Raw genomic sequence first — 26,344 nt, 5'->3', positions numbered from 1 at the left:
AAAAGGACAAAAGAGGATGAGATAGTTGGATGGTATCACCAACTCAATGCACATGCATTTGAGCAAGCCCTGGGAGTTGGTGATGGACAGGAAAGCCTAGCGTGCTGCAGTCCACGAGGTCACAAAGAGTCAGACACAACTAAGCGACTGAACTAAACTGAGTCCTTCAAGACTAACCCTTTCCCACAACCACAATATGATACCAAGTTTAAAAGCACCCATCTGCATGTCTATGCCCAAGAGGTACTCAAAACAAGGCTGGTACCTGCTCTCACCTCCAAAACATAATTTTCTGTTTCACAATTAAAATATGCAGCATCTTAGGGAAAATGATATCTTCACCCTTAGGTCCTTCTTGAAAAGAAAAATTAAAAGGAAGAAACAAGTGGAAAGAGAGTGACTAGATGGACAATGAAGAGAGAGGAGGCGAAGAGAGAATGGGTGAGGAAAACGGTCAGGGCACTTGCAGGGGGGACAGGCATAGTGAACTTTATAGGTTTGCTATTTCCAAAAGATGTGTTTATTCCACTAAAACAGTGAATGAGAAAAATATTTTCCTTTTCTTTTCTGACAGCTGGAGCATAAATGGTTGTTGCAATAATACCAGAAATTATTGGTCATTCAGAACATTCTTGCTAGTATGAAGCCAGCATGCCAGCCAATTTGAAATACTGGTCCACAAGGTGCCCTAGATATTTTGTTTTTCAAATGCAGGAATGTCAGCTTCTGGACGAAAAATGATGTATGCTGTCTAGTGGGCAGCAGGCTGGCCAGACACCAAACTTAGAATGTGTCTCCCTATAATCTCAGGTCCTAACTCAGCAGTCCTTCACAGCCAGGGAATGAGAAGACCAAGAAAGACAGCAGTGTTTGACACGTGAGTTGTCACCTCTACATATATTTTAAGAAGCTAGTCTGAGTCCAGAGTGAGTTGGAGCTAGGTGGGTCTCTTCTTTGGGAACTTGATTTATTTCTATTCCATTCTAGTTAAGGCCTACTGAAGGGAACTTGGGAAGCCCCACTACTAAAAGTGGTTAAGCCTCACATTTTATACATTTTTGAATGTTTTCAGATATATGAAATGATATAACTACTCTAGTTTCATCACTTGCTTGTGGAAAAAAACAACATTATAAATTGAAAAGTTGGTAAGGATAATATTTTATCCATATGGATTTTTTAAAATGTACCTCTGCTATCAAACAAAGCCTACAGAGAGTCCTCACATTAAGTCAAAAAGGTACCAGCAAATATCTGGGACTGATTTGCAGGTACCAACCCTGATCATGAAGCAGTGTTGAGACAGGCTGGGCCTGAGACCTGGGACCCTTTGCTGCAATGCTTGCACCTGGACGAACATGTCCTCATCTGCTCATCTCAAGCAACAGAATATAAAGAAACTGTAAGACACTAAAAATAACTGCGTACATATGCAGTTGGGCAAATTATGAACAAGATACAAAAAGACCAAAAACCCAGCTGCCACTTCTGAGGCATCCTGGGTACTGAGCATGATCCCTGCACACAGCCCCACCAAGGGGACTGGCAGACCACCCAAGGCATCGCTCCAGTCCAAACCACACATTCATCCTTACCCTCACCCCATTTAATGGGCCACCTTGCTCTGCCTCAGGGAGTAAGCAATAAAGCCTTAAAGCCAATAAAACCTTCCCTGAATTTCTCATCTGGAATCTTATCAATTTCTATTCATTAAGAAGTCCAGGAACCCTGGTCAGTAACAGTGTTAGCAATGCCTGTAGCTTTTACAATGGTAGCACTAACTCTACCTGGAAGGTCATAGTTCTACCCATTGTACATTTTCCCCATAATATCACAAAGGAATTCTCCATGGAGAAAAGATTCCTGGAATTTTCCCATTATTTGCAGGAATCACAATAATCCATGTGAGGGCAATCATAAGGGAGTGGCATCAGACCAACACAAGAAATTCAACACAAACCCCAACTCTTTTCTGTGTATTCCACTTTGACAACCATTCACTGTTTCCTGTCCCACACAAGAACGTTCCTAAACCTCATGCGTAACTTATCAAGAGAACATGGAATTAGCACATGCATATCTTTGGTAGGTATAAGCCATCTGAATCCTGGGTGGCTTGCAGGGAGGGGAAATAGTGAGAATACCATGAACATTTCTAGTTCAGAGCCCACTTTAAAAGCTATGTTTCCACAATTAACCAGAAGTGGAAAATTGGCATAAATCAATAAAACAACAATTTCTCCAAGCATTCTCCTCACTGATACTAAGCAAGGCACTGTGAGGTTGAAATTCTTTCCTTATCTTTGATTAAGCATTTGTAACATGTCACTTATTCTTTTATGCAAGTCCACCAGTTGAATTATTCTAATATATGAAGTTAACCTAAAACCCTCCTCTAACTACTCTGCTATTCTTCACATTAAAATTTTGTCTCTACCGAGAAGATATTAAATGTCAAAACCCACATAAGATACAAAAAAACAGAAGTAAAATGGTCACATGATGTCATGATGTATATCTGCCTACAGAGACAGACCAAGTGACTTGGTAACCAGCAAATGATAACCAAGAACACTGTGCTTCTTTATATAAATTATCTTGTATTTATGTATTAATATTATTTTTTGTGTCACAAACAAAAACAAAAAATATACATTCAGAGAATAAAAGGATTGACAAGCAATCCATAATTAAGCATTATGAATAAAATTTACTGGAGTTACATTTTTCTAACAAGGATTTCTCAGGGAAATCTTTTCTAGAAATTAATTATATGTGTCACTACCCTAAACAAAGGAGGGCAAAAGAAGTAGCACAAGCAGTTCCAAGCTTACCCAACAGAACCGCAAGGCTTAAAAGAATGAGAAAGAATTACATTCTCTCCCAAGGCTATGAAGTCATAATAGCCTTTTCATTTTTAAGTAACCATAATGACAATTTGATACAAAACAACAACTTAGTGTTTCAAAATTAGCAGTATGAACCTTAGGTACACTAAATAATCCAGTAACTATCTATAAAACTCCTAGCCTCAGTGTTCACTTAGTCTCATGATAGTGACTAAATGAGACACACAGACTGATGTCATATTAAGTTTATTTCTAATCAAGATTAACTGTTAGGTGTCCAATCAATTTAGCCTCGGATCATTTATAGGGAAACGGAGAATACAATGTTTGACCTAACAAAAATAGCTAACTTGATAATTTTACAAAAGTCCAACTCTCAACACTGCACAAACCTATAAGACAGAATCTACAATTCTCATATCTTTCACATTACCATATTCAAAGTCATACAAAAAATAAGGAATATTACAACTTCTTTAAAAACACATAACTTGCCCCAAAATAGGTCTTCTCCTAACTGAATCTATATAGATTGGGCAAATATCCAATAATTTCAATCAGCATAGGAACAGACTAGTAATAATTTAAGCTCAAGTGGATTATTTGCTTGATTTATCCAATCGGGATGCTTTAAAACTAAAATAGGCTTTTTTTTTTCCCTGTGAAGAAAAAGTTTTACTGTGCTGTCACACACACACACACACACACACACACACACACACACATACACACACACATACCCCTGCATTCACAGGTACACAACATACTATAGTCTACAAGGCTAGCACCGCCAGCATATCCATGCATATTCACATCAAAACAATAACAAGATTTCCGCAAACACGTATCACCAGCACCTCTTAATGACACTGGGCCACACTGAAGGAAAGTTTGGATTTAGTACAGGTCAAGGTGGAAAGCGTTTCATCCTTCTCCATAACCAGTTCTGATCCCCTAGCAAACTCATCCTAGACTCTTCAATGGGCTCACACTAATTAAAATCTTTAACAGTTTTCTTGGTTTCCAGGCCTAATTTCCTTTTTACCACTGCTAGTGTTAACTAAAGAAATCCTACCCCAATAAGCACTACAGATAATATGCTAAAGAAAAATAATCCCCCAGAAAATGCAGTAACTTCTGTACCAGAATTTAAATGAAGAATGCTGCTTCCTTAATTTTAGTAAGATTATTGACTCTAACCAAAAAGAATTTACCTAAGCAACCACTCTGAAGCACATACAATATTCAAATACATCTTTATTATGGTGGCTCAATATCTAGAAGTTTGGTGTTGACAGCATCGTTATAAAATGCATAAAGCTGTCAGATCAGTTTGGAGAAAAAAAAAAAAACTTCTAAAATACAAAGATTTATTTAATGGGCATATGGCACTAGAACATAAATACCCATAAGTAAAATTATAAAAATAACACAAAGTAAAAAATATCTTAAGCTAAGATTTTAAAACAAAACTGGAATTATTTAGTTAGAAGCAAAATTATTAAACAACCCATACATACATAGCCACATTCACTCTTGCCCCAGGAATGCAATGTAGTCTAAATGTTATACATCTGTATGATCATTACAACCTAAATGCTTAGGAGGAGTATTAGAAAAAGCTTTTAAAAACTATTACAGATGCTATAAAATCCTGTATGTAACAAACAAAATATGCGGGATGTCCAAATTTGCTGCTGCTGCTGCTGACTGCAGCTTCATCCATGTAGGATCCACAGGGAAAGTATGAGAACATAGTATCAGTAGCCTCATTTACTCCGCTATGTCTCTACACATATGCTTTACTTGAGAATGTCAACTCATCCTCAAGTATAGTGTGCAGTCATTGGTGATTTGGAGAATCCCTAAGGTCACAAAATTGATAGATACTCCGATCTGAGGGGGAAAAGAAAAATTTGAAGAAGCTAGAAGTTTCCCTTTTTCCAGGGAAGTGAAGAAATCCTTACCTTTCTGTACACCAGCATGTTGGGTGATTCATCTGCCACCCCATTGCTGGTCTGTCCATAATTATTCCCCTGGGCCATGTCACCACACACCCGTGGTCCACTCTCAGATACAGGAATTATCAGTCTACCCTGCAAGAGATAGAGAGACTTCAGTGAGTTCTTAATGGTAGTACTTAAGAAGCCTGACTCTTATTTTCCCAAACTTTTTACTTTGTATGGGAGTACAGCGGACTAACCATGTTGTGGTAGTTACAAGTGAACAGTGAAGCTATTCAGTCATATATATACGTGTATCCATTCTCCCCCAAGTACCCCTCCCATCCAGGCAGGCACATAACATTGAGCAGAGTCCCATGTGCTATACAGTAGGTCCTTGTTGATTATCCATTTTAAATACAGCAGTGTGTACATGACCATCCCAAACTTCCTAACTATCCAAGAAGGTTGACTCTTGATTCATCTCCCCCATCCAACATTGGAGCATGCTTACATGCTGGGGCTGGCTTGTAGAAAGTAGCACAGAGATAGATTCCAAAAAAAAAAAAAAAAAAAAAAAAATTTACACCTACAGTATTCCCAGGAAATTGTAAGAAATGACAATCTTTTAGTTAAAATTGTCACTTGACTAGGGTTTTAATTGACTTGATTTTCTGGATACTCATTTTTTAAGTGTTTGAGGCTCACTGGGGAAAAAAAAAAATCACGGTTACCATTTCCATCCTACAGAGTTCTCTTCTCTCCCAATACTTGCATCTCCACCGGATGGTGTTTCCCCCCCTCCCTCCCCGAATGGCTAAAAAGGCAACACCCTGTAGCAGCACTTTCTCCCAGGTGTCTGTCTAGTTTCCCCGCATGCAAGCGCATCAGAGGCCCATTCCCGAGCCATTCTCCAGTCATGTGTTTCCTCTTCATTCCCCTAGGTCTCCCGCACAGAGTCAAGGCAGCTTCCTCGACTTTCACCTGCCTGCACTGCCCGGCCACTGCTTCCTCTCCCCTCGGCCCAACTCGGCTTCGGAAGTCGCGGCGTAACCCTGCCCAACCCCGGCCAGCACGCAGAGAAGGTGTCCTGGCAACAAGACCAGGTGGGAGGTCGGCCCTTCAGGCAATTACCTGGGTCACCGTGAGCAGCGCCAACTGCGGAAGCCGCGGAGCGACCAGGCGGAGAGAGGGGAAAACAGGAAAGCCCGGCTCGCCTGCGGCGGCAGCAAATGGCAGGCGAGCCCGAGCCGCGCACTGGAGCCGGGCCGGCGGCGGTGTCAGCCGCGCGGACCCGGGCGCGGGGCTCCGGGACACCGCCTCCGACCTCCGCCCCCACCCCAGCCCACCCCCATCGCCGTGCCCAGCCCCGTACCTCCTCCTCAAGGTCGCGGCCCGAGGCGCCTGCTTCCCGGCGGCTGGGTGCGGCGGTGTCAGCGCGCGGCCAGCTTCATCACCTCCGCGCGGGCACAGGGCTCTGATGGCCCGCGCTCCACCGCTCCCTCCTTCGCTTGGCTCCCGGGCTCCGGGACCACGAGCGCGCGCGGGACCGAGACGCCCGGCCCGTGCGCGCGACTGGGGAAGGAGGAGGGGACTGTCACGTGGGACCCGGCGTCCCTAGGTGCCGGCTCGGGGAGGGGAGCCGGGCGGGGTTGGGGGCGCTCGGCTCCGCGCGGCCTCGCTGCCCCGTCTCCTCTGCCGCCCCACCGTCTCGGGCCGAGGCAGCGGCCGCCCTGCCCCCAAGAGCGTGCAACCCTTGCACACCCTACTCGCCGGTGTGCGCGCCGCTGAAGGCCTGGAGATGGGAGTGTTAAGCCCGAGAACAGAAAGGGCGATGGGTGGGTGGGTGGATGGATGGATGGAGGCATGCAGGAATGGAGGTAGCCCCTTGCGGCGGGCCGGTTTGGTCACGTGCCCGGTGATTGCGCTGACAGTGCGAGGGTAGCAGATGACTGATTATCGTTATGCTTTAAAAACGGGAGTGGAGGGATATTGAGACATCCTAGGAGTGAAGGAAATGTCCAGGATCAAATGAGTCATTCAGCCCGTTTGCCTGCAAATTTCACAGCTTCCTCCTAAGTTAGAGAAATGCGAAACGATTCGGAGACTGCCAACTCGAAGTGCACATTTTGCCACCTGTTACAATGAAGGTATAGTCGCAATATCTGGTTTCTCTTTTAGACAGGAGATGCTCAGAGGACCTGTCACTGACTTAACTCTCACCCTCCAGCAGTTTTCAAAGAATGAGGGCGGGGTGATGATTTCCCCATAATTATTCTTCAGGTTGCGGTCACTAGTTCTTCTGTAAGGATTAGAGTGACATTAAGAAGAAAAGTCACTTTTGTCCCAATTATAGTAAAGAAAGTTGTGTGTCTGGCTTTCAGGGGCAGGGTCGTGAAGTTAAAAATATCTGAAGTTTTCCTTCCACAGCTGGGCCAGGTGTGGGGGAGAAACAGAAAATAAGCTAGCCTCTTCCTAACATCCTAGATAAGAATGGAACTTACAGCTGGTCAGGAGAGCCCGTCAAAATAAACCCAGGGCGGTGTCCTCAAGTGCGTTTCCTCAGTCCCACCTGGCTCCTGTCAGGTTTTAACCAGGAAACATGTATTTTTTCAACCTACCCTCTATTCTGAATAATACAGGGCAGAGATTCCTAGCCCAAACTATGTTACACACACCCTAGTCTGACCATCTCCCTCTCTTCCCCAGTTCCCAAAATCTTTCCATGGTGTGCTCTGGAAATTGTGATCTTTTTCAGCAAAATTGCCACTTTTTCAACTTCTTCTCTACATATGTCCTTAACTTTCTTAAGGACATTATTTCTTAACTTAAGGACATGTTTCTTAACTCTCTTAACTCTTTAGCAAGAGTCGGACACAGCGAAACCACCATACTACTATAAACTGAAAGTAAGTACCTCTTAATCTCCCTCACCTGTTTCTCTCATTTCCCGAACCCCTTTTTATTTCTTTTCTACATTACTGGTTGCTGTTTCTCAGCCTCATTGCTTGTTCCTCTTTATCTTTTTCCCCTCTAAATTTTAGAATGCCTCATATCCCAATCTTTGGGCTACTCTACTTCTCTCATTTTATGAGTACTCCCTAGGTGAGGTAAATCAGACTCAGACCTTTAAATGCTTCCTAAATACTAATAACTCCCAAATGTATTCCTTTCATGTAGACTCATGCTCTGAAATCCAGTCTGACAACTGCCTCCTTAACATCTCTATTTGAATGTCTAATTGGTGTCTGATCAGCTTCATGATAGGTGGGATACTGTCTGTTTATCTCATGCTGTGTAACATCCCAGGCATAGTACAGTTTCTGGCACACAGTAGATGCACGTTAACTAAATGAATTGATGCATCTAATAATAATAATATGATAAGTAATTTTTATATTTAGCAATACATTGTTTAGGTTATCTTATTTAATCCTTAGTAAAACCCTGCATACGTGCATGCATGCCAAGTCACTTCAGTCATGTCCAACTCTGTGCGACCCTATGGACTGTAGCCTGCCAGGCTCCTCTGTCCATGGGATTCTCCAGGCAAAGAATACTGGAGTGGATTGCCATGCCCTCCTCCAGGGCATCGTCCCAACCCAGGTATGGAACCCGTCTCTCTTTATGTTTCCTGCATTGGCAGGCAGGTTCTTTACCACTAGCGCCACATGAGAAGGAAGTTATAATTGTCATCTCTCTTACACTGATATACCAATGGTGAAGGGGAGGATTAGAAAGCTTACATAAAAAAAAAAAAGCTTACATAAACTTCTGGATACAACCTACATAACCAATAAGTGGCTGTGTTGATTTGTACTGTGCCAGCTTGCTGAGCTAAAACTACACTTTTCAGCATTGCCTTCCCTGTATGCATGTGAGTGGAATTTGACAAAGGAGGAATTTGTGCAAAGGTAGGAAAACAGAGTGAGATAACATGTATTCTTCTCTGAGGAACTTTGTAGTGTGACTGCAGTGACACACTCAGAGTCCTGGAAAGTTCTAGCATGTCCGTGCTCTCACTTCACATTCAGCTACTCCTAATTCCCAACCCTTATGAGCAACAGTCACCCCATGCCCATATCAGGAGCCTGAATGTGGACCTAAAGGAGCAGTAGCCATGCAACAACCACAGCTTTCCACTGACTTCCTACCAGCTCCCTCAGGTACCTTCTAGTACCTGGCTATGTCTGGCTTCCCAGATATCCCTGGGAAGGGATAAGCTTCAACAAGTAAGCTTCAACTTACCCACTCACAAAATGGCTTCAGAGGTCTGGTAATGACTCTTCTCAGATATTTCAGTTGCTCCTTCTAGAAAGTAACTTCCCCAGCTTCCATCACAATTGTGTAAACTATTGTTCCTGTAGTACACCTCTTATTCCATTATACTCATACTGGTTCCATTTCCCTGAATGGCTTATTATTGTTCATTGTTCTGTCAGTAAGTCATGACTTTGTGACCCCATGGACTGCAGCATGCCAGGCTTCCATGTCCTTCGCTATCTCCTGGAGCTTGCTCAAATTCAAACTGAGTGGCTGGCGGAGTTCAAATCCAAGTTTTCCTAGTGTTTTTCACTATTCTGCTAGAAATCCAAGTTAGGGAGATAAAACCCTGAAACCAATAACTACGTGAAAGTGCAAAACTGGATGATCAAGGGTATGTGAACTGACTGAAGGAAATGGGGTAACATTAAGCCTGAACTCTTCAAGGACTGATAGGATATCTCCGTGTAGAGATGATGAGAGGGGAAGGGTTTCCAGTAAGACACAAACAAGTTCTGAAACACATTAGGAAAATTTCTATAATAAGACTAAAATTTACTGGATTCCTACCATATCTCTATTTATATATAGACATCATTTGTATCTATATTCCTTCTCAACATTTTTTAAAATTTCTGACAAAATTTATCCCACAAGCTATGTAAGGGAATGGGTTCAAGTTAGGAAACCTGACCGTGGTCATATACCTTCTATTAGAAACTGGATTCAAATAGGCCTGTGTGTGTCTCCAAAGTCCTATGGAAAAAATGTGCAAAAATGCCTCTAGCAACAGTATGAGGCAAAAAAATTTTTAAAAATCCAGGGGTTTCCCACCAAGATGCCTTTCATTCTATTGTCTGTCTCATTTCTCATCTCACTGTCATCCCTCCATGTACCTGACTTACACCTGTCTCTCTGTACATTTATGACTCAAGAATACTTCTGACCACTTACCCTTACAAGACAAATATCAAGGAGGAGGATTCAAGGAACAGCATGTTTCACTATTTCTTCTACCATTATTAATAAGCCTCATTAGGCAATTCATAATTTTTGCTACAGGGTACTGGAAACAAAATCATGTCCATCATCTTAACATTTCTAGGACTCACATTGTGCATATGTATACTGAGGGAATTAGATTAGATTATCCCTCAAAGTCCATCTGGATCTTATAACATGAGGCTTTATTATGTTCTTGTTGTATTTTTGGCCCATGTAATGACTTTTTATGTTGCAAGCACCAAAACAACATGGTTACTCTAGGATGTTTTTCTGTATCTTTCCAAAACCATGTAAATATGTGGTTCTCAGATATCATCATTCAAAATCACTTATCTTTTTCCTTATAGACCCTATATTTTGAGATATTTTTCTCAAAAAAAATAAATTGTAAGGTGTAATAATGTATCCATTTGTCCACATCATAGAGAATATACAGTGGAATTGACTAGTTTGTTGTCTCTCTCTCTCTGAAAGAATTTAAGTTCTGTGAGTTCAGGCATTTTTCCTCTCCTGTTCATTACATCCCCAGGGTCTAGAACAAGATCTGATATATCATGGTGTTGTTGTTTAGTTGCTAAATCTTGTTCGAGTCTTTTGAAACCCCATGGACTATCCATGGGATTTCCCAGGCAAGAACACTGGAGTGGGTTGCCATTTCCTTCTGCAGGGGAACTTCCCAACCCAGGGATCTTGCTTGGCAGACAGATTCTTTACCACTGAGCTACCAGGGAAACTCGACATATAGTGAGCACCCAGTAATTATTTCCTGATTTACTGAGTGAATAAATCCATTTTGAAAGACTAGGTGTGCTAGAAGACCATGGTCTATGAGTTTGAACAAAACTGAATTAACATCAAGTTTCAGAGTATATCACTTCATGGAAAATAGATGGGGAAACAGTGGAAACAGTGTCAGTGTCAGACTTTATCTTTTTGGACTCCAAAATCACTGCAGATGGTGATTGCAGCCATGAAATTAAAAGACACTTACTCCTTGGAAGGAAAGTTATGACCAACCTAGATAGCATATTAAAAAGCAGAAATATTACTTTGCCAACAAAGGTCCGTCTGGTCAAGGCTATGGTTTTTCCAATGGTCATGTATGGATGTGAGAGTTGGACTATGAAGAAAGCTGAGTGCCGAAAAATTGATGCTTTTGAGCTATGGTGTTGGAGAAGACTCTTGAGAGTCCCTTGGACTGCAAGGAGACCCAACCAGTCCATCCTAAAGGAGATCAGTCCTGGGTGTTCATTGGAAGGACTGATGCTGAAGCTGAAACTCCAATACTTTGGCCACCTCATGCGAAGAGTTGACTCATTGGAAAAGACCCTGATGCTGGGAGGGATTGGGGGCAGGAGGAGAAGGGGATGACAGAGGATGAGATGGCTGGATGGCATCACCGACTCGATGGGCATGAGTTTGAGTAAACTCCGGGAGTTGGTGATGGACAGGGAGGCCTGGCGTGCTGCGATTCACAGGGTCGCAAAGAGTCGGACACGACTGAGCGACTGAACTGAACTGAACTTCACAGTATATAGAGATGATTTGCTCTTCAAACCTGTTTCCTGTGTCATAAAGGGAAAGAATACTTCCTTTTCCCACTCCACAGAGAAATGCTTTGAGAATTAATTAAACAGTAACATGGAGAAAGCATTTTGAATTTCTAGAAGAAAGCACTTTATTAATTTGAGGCTTTTATTGTGTGAAGAAACTATAAGTGACACAGGGGTAAGGATAAAGATGAGGACATGTTAAATGGATTATACTGCTCAGAATATTACATTGGCATTTCAAAGGATAATTGATTTGAGATTGATATAGGCAGAGTGAAAAACACAAAGCAGTTTAAGAAATCTTCTCCCAAATAACAGATTTTTTTTTTCAAATAACAGATTTTTAAGAAATACTTTCTTATTTGTAGTCAACTCCCAATTATTTATAGCACAATACTGTCAGTAATGAATTATTCCCCACTTTTACCATCCTTTATGTCTATTTTATGGGCATCTTCTTGCTAATTAGAACTCCCATACCAATGTCAGAGGGCTGGCATTAAAAAAAAAAAAGTTTAAACTAAAATTTGTCCTTGTCAGGAGTACACTCCTCTCCTCTTGTTTATTAGAGTCCAGCCATGAAGCCAGGTAAGAATCACAGAATTAGAGACATATGAATTGTAGCCAGTTCAATTCACAAATCACTAGGTATATGGCACAGAATAATTGCACAACACGAGTTAGTCAACATGGGGAGATGCAAGGGGGTAATGAAATGCCCCAAGGAGAAACCTGAGCAGGAGGAGTCTCAAGTTCAGCAGCGAGGCTCACCGAAAGCGACAAGTATGAGTGGAAAGTCATCGGAAGCTCTGAGGGAGCCCCCAGCGGTATCCCTGGAACAACTCTCACCAGCTCAGAATTGGGTCCTCCAGCAAAGAGCCTTACAGTTACTCAGCTCCATGGTCTCATTTTAAGAAGTGTGTCTGTCAGTAGGCATAACAGTTACATCCCAGGGGATCTTGTCTCTATCAGTAGCTGCTTCAGTTCCAGTGACATAAATCCTAATTTGCCTAGTAAATCGCTTATCTAAATTAGCACTGTTAGTCTATTACTCAAAGACACTTGCAGTCCTACAGCAGACATGTCAAATCAACTAATATGAAAGCACGTTGGCCACTGTGACTCCATTTTGAACTACTTAGCATGGCTTAATATAGTATAAATCCTATAACTTTCACTCAGGATAAGTAGGAATCATCACACAAAAGAAATCATGTCATAACCCTCCTTCTTGTTAAAATGTTTAAATTCTGATATAGATTACTTTCAAAATGACACAATTTTTAAACGTTATTTACACTTTTAAATTAGTTGACCACATATTATGAGTGAGATGCTGTATAAAGTTTGGGAAGGAATACAGAAAGTGTTGCAACTTTGTTCCTGCCCTTTTGGCATGTTGGAACAGGACTAGAGAGGGCATGAGAATGCTTGAGTTTTAACTGACTCCACTGCTTAAGATCTAGGTCACATGCGTGACTTGACCATTCTAAGCCTCAGTGTCCTTAACAATAAAACAAAACTCATATTATCTGCTTTGTTCTGCTGTGAAAATCTTTTTATTGAAAGGTAAATAAAGTATTTAAAATGACAATCTGATAGCAGTCATATTGATCAGATCGGAAACCTAGAAATAGACCCTCATTTCTGTTGGTCAGACACCAGGGGCAGATGTAACTACAGTAATTGAAACAGTTCATCCAACAGGCAAGGTATGATGTCTAGAAAGTATCGGAAACCAGATGACAAGATCAGAATGGTATAATGAGAGATAGAAGGCAGAGTCCCCAAAGGAGGGCTAAGCATGGCCAGAAGAGGCCAGGTCTGAAGGTTTCAGCAGGGCTGGTATTGGGATGCATGGGTGCAGAGTCCAGCAGCTGGACAGGGGTAAGTGGGGTCATGGCCTCAGAAGGTAGGAAAACACAGAGCAACTCACTTCCTATGTAGTTTCCAAATTCTCAGCCAAGAGCAGTCTTCAAATTAGAAATGATAGAAGATGTGATTCGAATATTAGAATATTAAAATAATAAAAATAGAAGGGATTGGGGCTTCCCTGCTGACCCAGTGGTGAAGAATCCACCTGCCAATGCAGGAGACACGGGTTCAATCTCGAGTCCTGGAAAATCCCACATGCCCTGGAGCAGCTAAGCCGTTGCACCACAACTGTTGAGCCTGAAGCTGCAACTACTGAGCCCACGTGTGGCAACTATTAAAGACTGTGTACCCTAGAGCCCGTGCTCCACAAAAGAGGGGCCACCTCAATGAGAAGCCCATGCACTACAATGAAGAGTAGCCCCCGATCACCACAACTAGAGAAAAGCCGGCACAGCAACGAAGACTCCACACAGCCAAAAATAAATAAATTTTTAAGATTATTTTTTTAATGGAGGGGGTAACCCTCAAACACCAAATGAGGAAACTGGGCTTCAGTTACTTGAACTTACTTTCTCGAGATCACACAGCTCAGCAGAGTAAGAGTCAGGACTTAAATCTTAAGTTTCCAAATCTACTGATTCTTACATTATGTGATACTGCCTCTAAGACACAACTGCCCTTCCCAGGATAAAGGAAGAAAAAAGGGGGCACTCAGTTGTCTTAAAGAATTTATCTCTAGAGTCAGAGAAGTTCTGGTCACTGGCACTGAGAGATTTGGAAATGAAATCCTCAGGAACTTACAAAGCATGATAGGGGAAAGATGATAGTAAAATAGAGCCAGTTTGCCCAAAATAAGGGAGCAAATGCGCGAGCTGGTACCTAGAGCCTGCCCGTATGAAAGTTCTACGATCGAATTCAACACATGTCTATTAAGTCCTTTACAATATACCAGATATTATGCTAGTCTCTGATGATGAACAGACCTTTTCCAAAACAAAGTCCAATAGAGGAGAGATGGGCAAATCACTATAATGTGATGTATTCAATGCATGTGTCGACAAAGTGATAAGAAATCATAGAATTTAAAGGCAAAGACATTTTATCAGTCCCTAAAAGTGACAGAAATTTTCTGGAGGGTCAAAGGGGAGGAATAGCACAGCAGCATTTCAGTTGGGTGGAATGACATGTGCTGAATTACATAAATAAGAGACAAATGTTTGATGAACAGCAAGAAGTTTGATATGGATGGTTTCAAATAGAAGGAATGACTTTGATGGAGATGAAGATGGTATATAAACTGGGGCCAGATTTCGAAGAACTTACAGCTCACGCTGGGACGTTTGGGATTTAAGCAATCAGAAAGTGGATGGGGTTTGAAAATTTGAAGAGCAGAGCAGGGATGATGAAGGGCCAAATGAGTGTACACCCACCACAACCTCAAGCAGACCAGCTACATTTCATCTGTAGGTATGCTCTCTAGACTGGCAAATGAGGACTACATGAAGGTAAAATGTACTATTCAACAGGGCATTTGACAGTTTCTTTTGTGAGAGCTTTGTAAACATGAAGATTAAGTATGAACTTGAAGAACAGTTCATTGGATTCATAATAGACTGAATAAAATCAGAAAAAAAGAGCTGATCAACAGATTAGGACACACCAGAAAGGAGGACTTCATGGAGAAGATTCAGAGTTTTGACATTAGAATTTCCCTGTTCTAATTGGGCTTGTGCAATGACTCAAAAGTGTAAGTAGCCCATTTATTCAAATTTATAAATGGCACAAAGCTATGAAGAATAGTTAATACAGTGGATAATGGTGGCAAAACCCAGGGAGATCAAGGCAGGCTGGTTGAATCTGCATTGCTGGTTGAATCTGCATTGCTATAAACATAGTAACAGAGGAAGTATAGATGAAATGAATGGAGTTAGAAACAGGGCCTGCCACAGCAGTGCTCTCTGTAGACACATACGATTCCACATAGCAAAGACATAGAACTCCACACTCTTATCATTTGTTAAAACTCTGCCTCCTCCTTTGCTATTTAAAATCTATGAGCACAGAGATTTTGTTCTGTTTTTACTACTTATTGCACTCTATTGTATACCCAGTGCCTACAACTGTGCCAGGCACATAGCAGGGAACAATATGTTGAAGGAGTGATGAAATGAATCTGGAGGTAAGTAATAAGGCTGTGAAAGTGCTCAAAGCCCCACTGATGATGAGGAGAAACAAAGATACTTTGTCTGAAAAAGAAAAAGGATGGGTGATTTGTGATGACTGTCTTAAAACATTAAAGGACTCTCTTGTGGAAAAAGAATCAAACACAATCTTTCAATCCCCAGAGGACAAATTTAAATCTAAAAGGTAGATGTTTCAAGCAGGTGGATTTCAGTTTGGTGTAAGGAAGTAATTTCTAACAATTAGAGCTGTTCAGAACGGCCTTACTGAGGAGGTGAGTTGCATGTCCCTGGAGGTGTCTGAGGACGTGATGAATGGTCATTAGGGATTATTGTTTCACTGAGGCTCCTGGGGTAGGTGACCACAACGGTCACTTCTAATCCATGTTGTCTAAACACAAAATGAGATGGCATAGGAGAAAGTGATTTGAAACTTAACCCTTAAAACTGAAAACCATTTTCCTAGGAAGACTTAAAATAATTTTCATCTAAATTGAGGCAAGATTGACCTGAAACATTAAAAATGACAGACAAAGAATAATAAAACATCTCTGATTTTATTTGGGGCTTTCTGGGTGTCAGGGAAGACCTCATGCAGGAGAGGGGACTTGCTTAGCTTTAAATATTGGGTACAGAAGGGGTGGGCTGGTTGTTGCTGAAGTGTGACTGTGAGAGAAGCTGCACACCCAGAAACATGTGTTATCTGGTATCAAGAAGTTGGTCTTCACCACACAGTTGTCTTATATGTATCTTTTCATCAGCAGTTTGTAGTTTCTCAGAAGTTGCTAATTTATCACGCTCAGGACAAAGAGCACCTCTTCACCCCAAGATTCAAAATCTCATTTGTAATTCTCTTATTCTCCTTTTCTTTTATTCTCCATTTTCTCTACTTATAAATGTTTCCTAGCTCTTCTAACTAGTCAAGCATTAACACTACTGAATTTTTGCAGACCTAGAGGAGTCTTAAAGTGCTACAGTCCATGAGGCTGTAAAGAGTCAGACACGACTTAGCGACTGAACAACAACAGCAAACTAGTTTTTAAGAAGAAACAGCAATAGGGGGGAAAAAAGAGTGAACTGAAGACTTAATTAAATTACTGAATACACTTTTGTAATTTATAGAAAAGAATTTTTTAATCAATCCGATGACTTTAATATGTGTATTTTATATGAACATGTATCTACCCATTGGGCTTCCCAGGTGGCTTAGTGGTAAAGAATCTGCCTGGCAATGAAGTTGACCCTAAATTAGTTATGTTTATCAACTTCCAAAACTATACAAAGAATAACGCTGTAATTGAAAGATGGCCAAGCAGTCTATAGCAAAGAACTTAGCACCAGTATTAAGAGTCTCCCTGAGCTGTGTAACTTTTGCTCTTATGGTACTTTAACCATAAGAGTTCTACTCTGCAGTTTTCAACCACTTGACAATCCTTACGGCATTTTCCAGCTCTCCTTAAATATTAGACCCCTAGAAAGAGTTATTTTTCTTTCTTATCATTGGTTACTCCAGTGATAATTTTTCAAGGTGCAAAAGTCAATGTTATTTGTTTTTAACTAATAAAGCCCAAATTTGGAAAACAAGGTTTTTCCGTTTCCCAGTGTAGCCCATGGCCACCTGGGAGAGAAACGCTCTCAACAGCAGAGCAAGGCCCTGGGAGTCATTTCTTTTGCTCCTCTGGGGCTGCTAAGCATGTTCTTGCGTGCTCCAAATACTGTAGTTCTTAAATCTAGCATCTGTCTATTCCTTGATTGGCAATGAAGTTTTTGCTTAGATGCTTTGAGCTCTGCTCGATGAGAAAGAGGTGATCATTTGTGGGATCAGCAGAAAGAATGCTATGACTGATTAACAACCCTGCCCTGACCCAAGGATGTGGCATCCCAGGCCTTCAGGAATGATCCTGGCTTAAGGGTCTCCCTCTCTTCCGAGACCCATTTGTGAAAAGTCCAGTTGAATTCAACTATCTGGCTGACACAATTCTACACTGACCAAAAGCAGATCATTTATTCTAGATCTTTGAGGGAGGGCCTGAAGTTCTCTATCCAGCCACTACAGGTGGAGGAAAGCCCAGGAAGTCACTGTAACAGCTCCTGTGGATTCTTAAGCATCTCCCCCAGAAATAACTGTCTTTTCTGAATCATTAAATCTTTATTCATTAAGCACCTACACTGTGTCTGACAAGTTTCTAAATGAATATCACAGACCAAATAGGTGGAGAATCATCCAGACCCAAATTAGGAATACCAGAGAGCTAGTAAGGTATCCTGGAGAATGTCTCTTCCCAGCTCACTTTCTTTGCTTGCCCCCAGTACTCTTTCTGGTGACCTCATACACTCACTGGCTACAAATGCCACCATGCTGATGACACTCCAATTTACATCCCAATCCTGATTTCTACCCCATCCCCCAGAACTCCAAACTCACATTTCCAACTGTTTACATCTTCACTATGACACCATAGCCATTTCTGTTTAAAAAGGTCCAAGACAGAAATTCTATTTTCCCAACCTACATCCCAAGTTATTCCTTTTCCAGAATTGCCCATGTGAGTAAGTAGAATACTCTTTTCCCAAGTATACAAGCAAAAATCTAAGAATCATTCAAGGAAACCATAATCCTTCCCCTTTACTCATTCCTTTATACAATACATTAGTAAGTCCTTTCAGTACATATAAAAATAAATATCATATCAATATAACTCTATTCTCCCACCTCCTCTGCCACCTCCTAGACTAAGCCACCATCATCTTCTACACAGACTACTCACGAGCCTTCTAACTACTCTCTCTGCTTCTATCCTTAGCTATATTCACACATTCTTCAAATAAAGCCAGAGTGATATATTTAAAATATGTAATAGATCATGATGATATTTGGCAGCTTAAATCTTTCAATCGCTTCCTAATTCCCTTAGAATAAAATTCAAGCATCTTACTGTGGCCTACAAAATCTTTAATCATTTGGCCCCTCATCACCTCTCCAAGTTCATCTTATGCTATATTTCTCCTTGCTCAAAATTCAAGAGATGATCATCTCTATCTTACACAAGCTGTTTCAGGAAATAGAAAAAGAGGAAAAGCCAGTCAATGTAGTGAAATCTAATGTCAAAACTGGACAAGGACAGGGTAAGAAGAACACACGATAGAATCATCTCACTTGTGATCCAAGAGTCAGGATATAGATAAAATAATTTTATTAAATGTAGTATATATCAAATAGGCCTTGTCAGTGTACTATATCATAATCTGGGAGTTACCTCAAGAATGCAAGGATAAGTCAATATCAAAAAATCTTTTAACATTACCTTTCAAATACTTACAGAAGTGTAGATACTTTTAAAGAATGAATCAAGATATGCTTTGAAAACAAATATTGAAAAAAACTAGAAAATAGGCAAAATTTTGCATAATATAAAATACTAGAGTCTATTTCTAAAACAATATTGTATGAAATACATTATCAAAGTCTAAAAGCAATTTTAAGTCTTAATGTAGTGTCATAGTGTTGACCTTCCTATTTATCTAATTAAAATACAATTATGATGAGAAAAATAAAACATTACCTTTCAATAAATATATGAAGAGAGAAAACAGTGTGATCAACTCGATAGAGGAATATATTATTCAGGACAGGCAGGCTATGCTGTGGTAACAGACAGATATCAAAATCTCTGTAGCTTAAAATAAGAGGGGCTTATTTCTTTCTCAAGAAAATTCCATCTTATTAAATTAAGTGTACCGGGTTCAGTCCCTGGTTTGGGAAGATCCCCTGGAGGAGGGCATGGCAACCCACTCCAGGATTCTCTTGCCTGGAGAATCCTCATGGACAGAAGAGCCTGGTGGTCTACAGTCCATAGGGTCACAAAGAGTCAGACATGACTGAAGTGATTGAGCACACACACTGTATATAAAATGCATCATATATCAGATTAAATATAGAAAAATTATAAGCCATATATTATTTCATAGCCTTCAAGTAATTGCAGTGCTGTGGGATTGGTACTGGACTAAGTGTTGAGACTCACACTGCTAACTTTGGCCAGGTCACTTAACGTCCATGTAGCTCAAGTTTTTCATCTGAAAAAAATGAGTAGATTAGACTGAATGATCTGCTTTCTTACAGCTCTGACATCTCTGATAGATCAGCCTTAGCACTGTCAGTGGAGTTGACATGATATGGCCATCAATTACCAGGCATATTTAGCTTATTTACTTTTTCTATTTTGGTCTAAGCTACTTCCAAATTCCTTTTCCTCCCATTTTCTGGACATGCATACATAGTAACAGAAAGCACAACTTCACCACAAATGAGCCTTTTCTTTAATTGAAATATAGCTGATTTACAATATTATATTAATTTCAAGTATACAACATAGTGATTCAATATTTTTACAGGTTATACTCTATTTAAAGGATGTGAGAGTTGGTCTATAAAGAAAGCTGAGCATCGAAGAATTGATGCTTTTGAACTGTGGTGTTGGAGAAGACTTTTGAGAGTCCCTTGAAGTGCAAAGACATCCAACCAGTTCATCCTAAAGGAAATCAGTCCTGAATATTCATTGGAAGGGCTGATGCTGAAGGTGAAGTTCCAAAACTCTGGCCACCTGATGCAAAGGACTGACTCATTGGAAAAGACCCTAATGCTGGGAAAGATTGAAGTTGGGAGGAGAAGGGGACAACAGAGGATGAGATGGTTGGATGGCATCACCGGCTCAAGGGACATGAGTTCGAGTAAACTCTGGGAGTTGTTGATGGACAGGGAGGCCTGGCGTGCTGCAGTCCATGGGTTCACAAAGAGTAGGACATGACTGAGAAACTGAACTGAACTGAAATGAAAGTTATTAAAAAATAATGCTATATTTCTCTGTGTTTTATAATATATCCCTGTTGCTTCCACAAGTGAACATTCTTATTTTGAATTAATTTGCAGAGAGTGAAGTGGCCCCCAGCTGCCATTCATAAACAACCCTTGATAAAGCTAACTTGCAATAGCCTTCTGTCTTGCTTAGCCTCTTCTGAGAAAAGTCCCATTTTCAGTGAACTTGGCTAGGAGTGTGAGGTATGCCCTTATCCTACAAAAGATGAAGGAATTGAAAACATCTTCTAAAACTTCATAGGAAGAAACACACACTTTGAAATATAATAGAAACGTAATTGTATGGAACACAAGGGATTTAGAGTCTCTTAGGCCAGGGAGACTCTAGACTACTTCCTTTGTATCCTGAGCACAGGCCCTTCATGCACCCTCCTTGGTGGTGGGATAGTGTATATGGAAGAGGAAGTTCAGGCTGTGGAGTTAAACTAGGATTCAGAGCTCTCTTCTGCAGTGTTAGAACCCTCAGTCTCCTCATCTGAAATAGGGGAAGATAATAAATGCTACCTCATAAGCCTGTGGTAGGACCAAATGTGGTAACATCTCTTGGTCATTTAGCATGGTCTCTGGCACATGACCTCTTGTGGCTCAGCTTGTTAAGAATCCACCTGCATTGCAGGAGACCTGGGTTGGGAAGATCCCCTAGAGAAAGGAAAGGTTACCCACCCCAGTATGCTGGCCTGGAGAATTCCACAGACTACACAGTCCACGGGGTCGCAGAGTCAGACGCAACTGAGTGACTTTCACTTTCTGGCACGTGAAGACCTACACAGAGGTTAGTTCCTTTCTTTCCTCAATTTCTTGATAAAATAGCTTTAGTTGGACTAGAGAAAATCTTGTCCTCTGAAACAACTAAATTAAAAAAAAACTAGAGAACACAGTTAACTGAAAATGGCAAATTATCAGTGTTTTCTGTTAAGACTAGCGCCATGAAAACCTTGTGAATTTGGTACCACTTGCAAATAATGCAAAGATGATTCACAGTCACATTTATAAAGTGTTTTGACCTCCTTAGGAGAAAGATGTTAAATAGATAGAAGCAAAATTCTGTTCATATCATTCTTCACTGGAAATGCCATGCTTAACCACATTAAAACTCTGTAACATATTTTTCTTTTTTTTCTATGCTATGAACTCAGGTCAATATTTAGAAAATCTGTGTCTGTCACAAATAAGAATGATGACATAACATACAGGACAATTTAAAATAAAGAAGTGAGAAAGACTGGACAGATAGAGAACATTAGCTGCTCCCAGAAACAAATTTGAAAAGACATAGGACTGAGCTCTTAGAGAAAACTGCCTTAAAACACATGCTCATCTTTGCTCATGATTTAAATTTAGTTATGTTATAATTTCACTGCTTATTTGTTTGTCTAATGTGCTATCAAGAACAGTCAGAGCCATTTAGGAATTCACGGAGCTGTTTAGTGATCTAGAATTGATTAATGCCCATTGACATTGAGAGTCGGTTTGGAGTGAATGCAAATGCATCCTTTCAGCACTCCAGGGGAATAGAATAAGAGGTCTTCCTATTTGAAACGAAAGCTCTCAAACACCTGTGTTTATAAGCTAATTCCTAGCATAGTGGAGAGAACAGCAAAACCACTGACCACTGACCCCTGGTCACTATGTTGATGTTCCTTATCTCTCCATCATTGGACATAATGTGGTTGACATTGGATATATGGCCTTGAAACATCTGGGAGCTATTTTTCTCACTAACCAAGACATAGCTATACACCTAAGCCTTTTTCTTCCAAGGATCATGACTTGGCTAAACTTAAGACATTCAAATTACAGTCAGAAAACTGAAAAATAAAAAGAACCATAAATCATTGCTAGCCCATACCAGGTAAGGGGAAGATAAGAGAAAAATAACATACACAGAACTAAGGGGAAATTCCTTCAAAACAGAAAGAGGGCAAGAATTCCACAAATTCTCTCCATGGACAGCAATGAAATAAAACATCTGAAGAAAAAGACACTAATTAAAAAACCACTAATAATAAATTGATGTGTCTTGTGAAACAACTTTCTTCAGAGTATGAGTTCTCTAGCCATTTTGATGAAAAGTCATTTTGGAATTTTCAATTCATGGACATAATAATAAATACACTTGATCTTCTGAGGAAAGAGAGAAAAGAATAGGCTTTCCCTTGAAAATTGAAATATGGGCCTGGTTATTTTAATCAGAAATATCCTGGGGCTTCCCTGTTGGCTCAGTGGTAAAGAATCCACCTGCCAACGCAGGAGACAAAGGTTCAATCCCTGATCCAGGAAGATCCCACATGCCGTGGAGCAACTAAGCCCATGCACCTCAACTACTGAGCCTGTTCTCTAGAGCAGGGGAGCTGCAACTACTGAGCCCACGGATCGCAACCACTGAAGCCCATGTGCCCTGGAGACCATGCTCCACAACAAGAAAAGCCACTGCAATGAGAAGCCTACCTATATGCCAGTGTAGCTATGAAATATGCCCATCCCTCTCATCTTGTTCTCAAACATAATTTTTTGAGTATTATAAGAATAGAACTGGAACTGACACTCAAACAAGAAAAGAGTCAGATATGAGCTCTTATTTCAGAAAAAGAAATACAAATTGACTTTAAAATATGAAAAATATGTTCTCCTGATTCATAAGATAAATGTAATTTAAAACTACACTGACAATGCATTCAATGCAAGCCTTATAGAAATGTCTGCCTTTTTTTGAGAAATGTATAAGCTGATTCTAAAAATCATATAAAAATTCAAAATATCTATAATATCCAAAATAATCTTGAAAAAGGAGGGAAAAACTGGAGAATCACACTTCCATACTTCCAAACTTATTACAAAACTATGGAAATAAAGATAGTCTGGCACTGACATAAGGATAGACACATAGATCAAAGAAATATAATTGAGTCCAAAATAAAACCCATATATCTATGGCCAGCTGTTTTTGATAAGGATGCCAAGACCAATGGGGAAAGACTAGCTTCCCAATAATGTGTTGGGACAACTAGCACCCACACACAAAAGAAAGAAATTGGATTTCTACTCATACCACTTACAAAAAAATAACTCAAAATGGATAACAGACCTAAATGTCAACTGTAAGAAAAAATTAGGAATAAATCTTCGTGGTCTTGAGTTAGGGGAAAAAATTCAGGTATGACAGCAAAAGCACAAGTAACAAAGGGAAAAAAGGATATAAATAGAGTTCATTAAAGTTAAAAACATTTGTGTTTCAAAGGGTGCCATCAAAAAACTGAAAAGATAAATCACAGATTGGAAGAAAATATTTTGATATTATATATCTGATAAGGAGCTTGTGTCCAGAACATATGTACTGTGTGCTGAGTCGCTTCAGTCATGTCCAACTCTGTGCAACCCTGCGGGCTGTGGTCAGGCTCCTCTGTCCATGGGATTCTCCAGACATGAATACTGGAGCAGGTTGCCATTTCCTTCTCCAGGGCATCTTTCCAACCCAGGGATCGAACTACATCTCTTATGTCTAGCGACACTTCTGTGTGTGTGTGTGTGTGTGTGTGTGTGTGTGTGTACTTAGTCGCTCAGTTGTATCTGACTCTTTTTGATCCCATGGACTGCAGCCCATCAGGCTCCTGTCCATGGGGATTCTCCAGGCAAGAATACTGGAGTGGATTGCCATTTCTTCCTCCAGGGGATCTTCCAGACCTAGAGATCAAACCCGTGTCTCCTATATTTCTTGCATTGGCAGGCCAGTTCTTTACCACTAGCACCACCTGGAAAGTCTCCAGAATGTATAAACAACTCTTAAAATTCAACAATGTAATATAAAGATGAAAACCCAGTTTAAAAATGGACAAAAGATTTTTTTCCAGTATATCATAGAGAAGATAGACCTATGACCAACGAACACATGAAAAGATTCTCAACACCATTAGTCATCAGGAAAATGCAAATTGAATCCACAATGGCAGCTATTTTGTTACTGAGGGCAATTATTAATCCCAGTTCCAAACTGAGAGACTGACAATTTGGGCTTTTCCCAGGCAGGGGACCATAGCTGGAGGACAGAAACCAGAAAACACTATGTAAATCTCACAGGGCTAGGGAGACAACATTGTAAATGAGGAGGCAACATTTCAGTAAGTAAAGAAGAATGAAAGTGAATCTGGTGGGGGACCATTCTGCCTTCTAGGAATTTGCCTATTTCTAAAGCTGAATGTCTTGGGAAGATATAAACCTGAGCAGAAATCTGAAATTCATAGCAGTGGTTTTTGTAGTCTCACTGTAATATTAATATAAAAATTAGAGTTCAGGATTTGCTAGGGGGAAGGCTCCCGGTGAACATATCAGGCTATCAGAAATGTGAAAAAGTAATAAACAGAAACCTCAATTAAATAAAGCTCAGAAACCAGAAAGGGAGCTCCCATGCCCTAGGACAAAAGCAGAATCCAACAAGAAAAGGTTTCCTCTTCTTTCCTGGCAGGGAGTCAGCCAGTGAAAAGCCATGGACTGTGCTTATTGTAGCCCTCCCAAGTTCTTCTTCCTCTCCATAAAAGCATCCTCCTTCTCTTGCCATGTGGAGACTTGCATGTGGCTCACCATTGTACAATTCCCTGCTCATCCTGAATAAACCCATCTTGGCTGGAGAAATATCTAGCAGTCTCTTTATTTCAGATCAACATTTTGGTGGCATGTGTGGGGACCAGAGACGACCCCCACAGCTCAGTGGCTGGTAAGCAAATAGGTGCGATATCCGCAGCTGAGCCCATTGTCATTCACTGCTTTTCTCCCTGTCCCTGGCACTTGAAAGTACATCTTTCTCCTGGATCCAGGCTCACACCCGCTTTGCATCTGAAGCTCTCTAGGTTTTATTTGGGGCTTCCCTGATGGCTTGGCTGGTAAAGAATCCGCCTGCTAAGCAGGAGATACAGGTGAAATACCTGGGTCAGGAAGATCCCCTGGAGGAAGAAATGGCAACCAACTCCAGTATTCTTGCCTGGAGAATCCCCTAGACACAGCCTGCTGGGCTACGGTCCATAGGGTCAAGAGTCGGACACAGCAACTGAGCACAGGCTTCACTTGGAATCTATTTAAAGGTTTCATCCTTCTGGTTAGGCCTTGTTCTGTGCGAAGTCTGTGGATGTTCAACCAAAGCTGGCTAAGAATACCTTCAGCTCAATTCCATTGGGAAGGGGCTGCTTCCAAATGAAACTGCTGGTTTTTCAGCTCACAGTCCGTCCCTTTAAAAGAGCTGTCTTCTGGAGACCTGGCTCCTCCCAGACCAAGTTATCTTCTTAGGCTTGCAAGCTGTTTGAATTGAGCCATTTGTACGGTCAGCTGTTTAAGTTGTTTGAAAATTGTTCTTTAGAGGAAAAAAGACCTCTGGAAAATGGGATTCCAGTTATCTAAGTGTTTTGAGGATGTCCCCCTCACAGGAACTCCAGTTGATTTTATGTTTAAACATCACAACCTGGGAATTTTTTGGTAGTCCAGTGGTTAAGACTCTGTGCTTCCACTGCTATAACCTGGATTCATTACTGGGTCAAGGAACTAAGATCTTGCAAGCCACGCAGCACAACTGAAAAAAACAAAAATACAGTCTTTCCTCATATGCATTTCTAATTAAATGGACTGATCTGATCAAAGGCAATTTGGAAGATAAATAGCCTTTATGGGGAACTTTTGGAATCCCCAAACTTTATTCTCTTAAAACAGAATTAGACTACAATAAGTTTTTCAGAATACTGCGGAATGCTTATTTCAATTAGTATTCTGAAGCTTCCTAATGTTGTCAGGAGTCTGAAATTGCCTCACTAAAGAATAA

The 26,344-nt window shown here is 40.7% G+C and overlaps 1 protein-coding gene across 2 annotated transcripts in view; it reads right to left on the bottom strand.

Moving 5' to 3' along the window:
• Positions 1–6,275, bottom strand: part of RGS7 (regulator of G protein signaling 7) — a 450,036-nt gene extending 443,761 nt beyond the window's left edge. For both annotated transcript variants that reach the window (XM_061160269.1, XM_061160270.1), the window contains exons 1-2: positions 6,168–6,275; positions 4,817–4,945 (exon numbers count right to left, since the gene is read on the bottom strand). In XM_061160269.1, coding sequence (XP_061016252.1) covers positions 4,817–4,894 — 78 coding nt within the window. In that variant the 5' untranslated portion in view covers positions 4,895–4,945; positions 6,168–6,275. The remainder of the gene's footprint in view (positions 1–4,816; positions 4,946–6,167) is intronic.
• Between the last annotated feature and the right edge of the window lie 20,069 nt (positions 6,276–26,344).

The sequence above is a fragment of the Dama dama genome, chromosome 14 (genome assembly GCF_033118175.1).
Source record: "Dama dama isolate Ldn47 chromosome 14, ASM3311817v1, whole genome shotgun sequence".
Classification (NCBI taxonomy): domain Eukaryota; kingdom Metazoa; phylum Chordata; class Mammalia; order Artiodactyla; family Cervidae; genus Dama; species Dama dama.
This window is presented reverse-complemented; position numbering and strand designations above follow the sequence as displayed.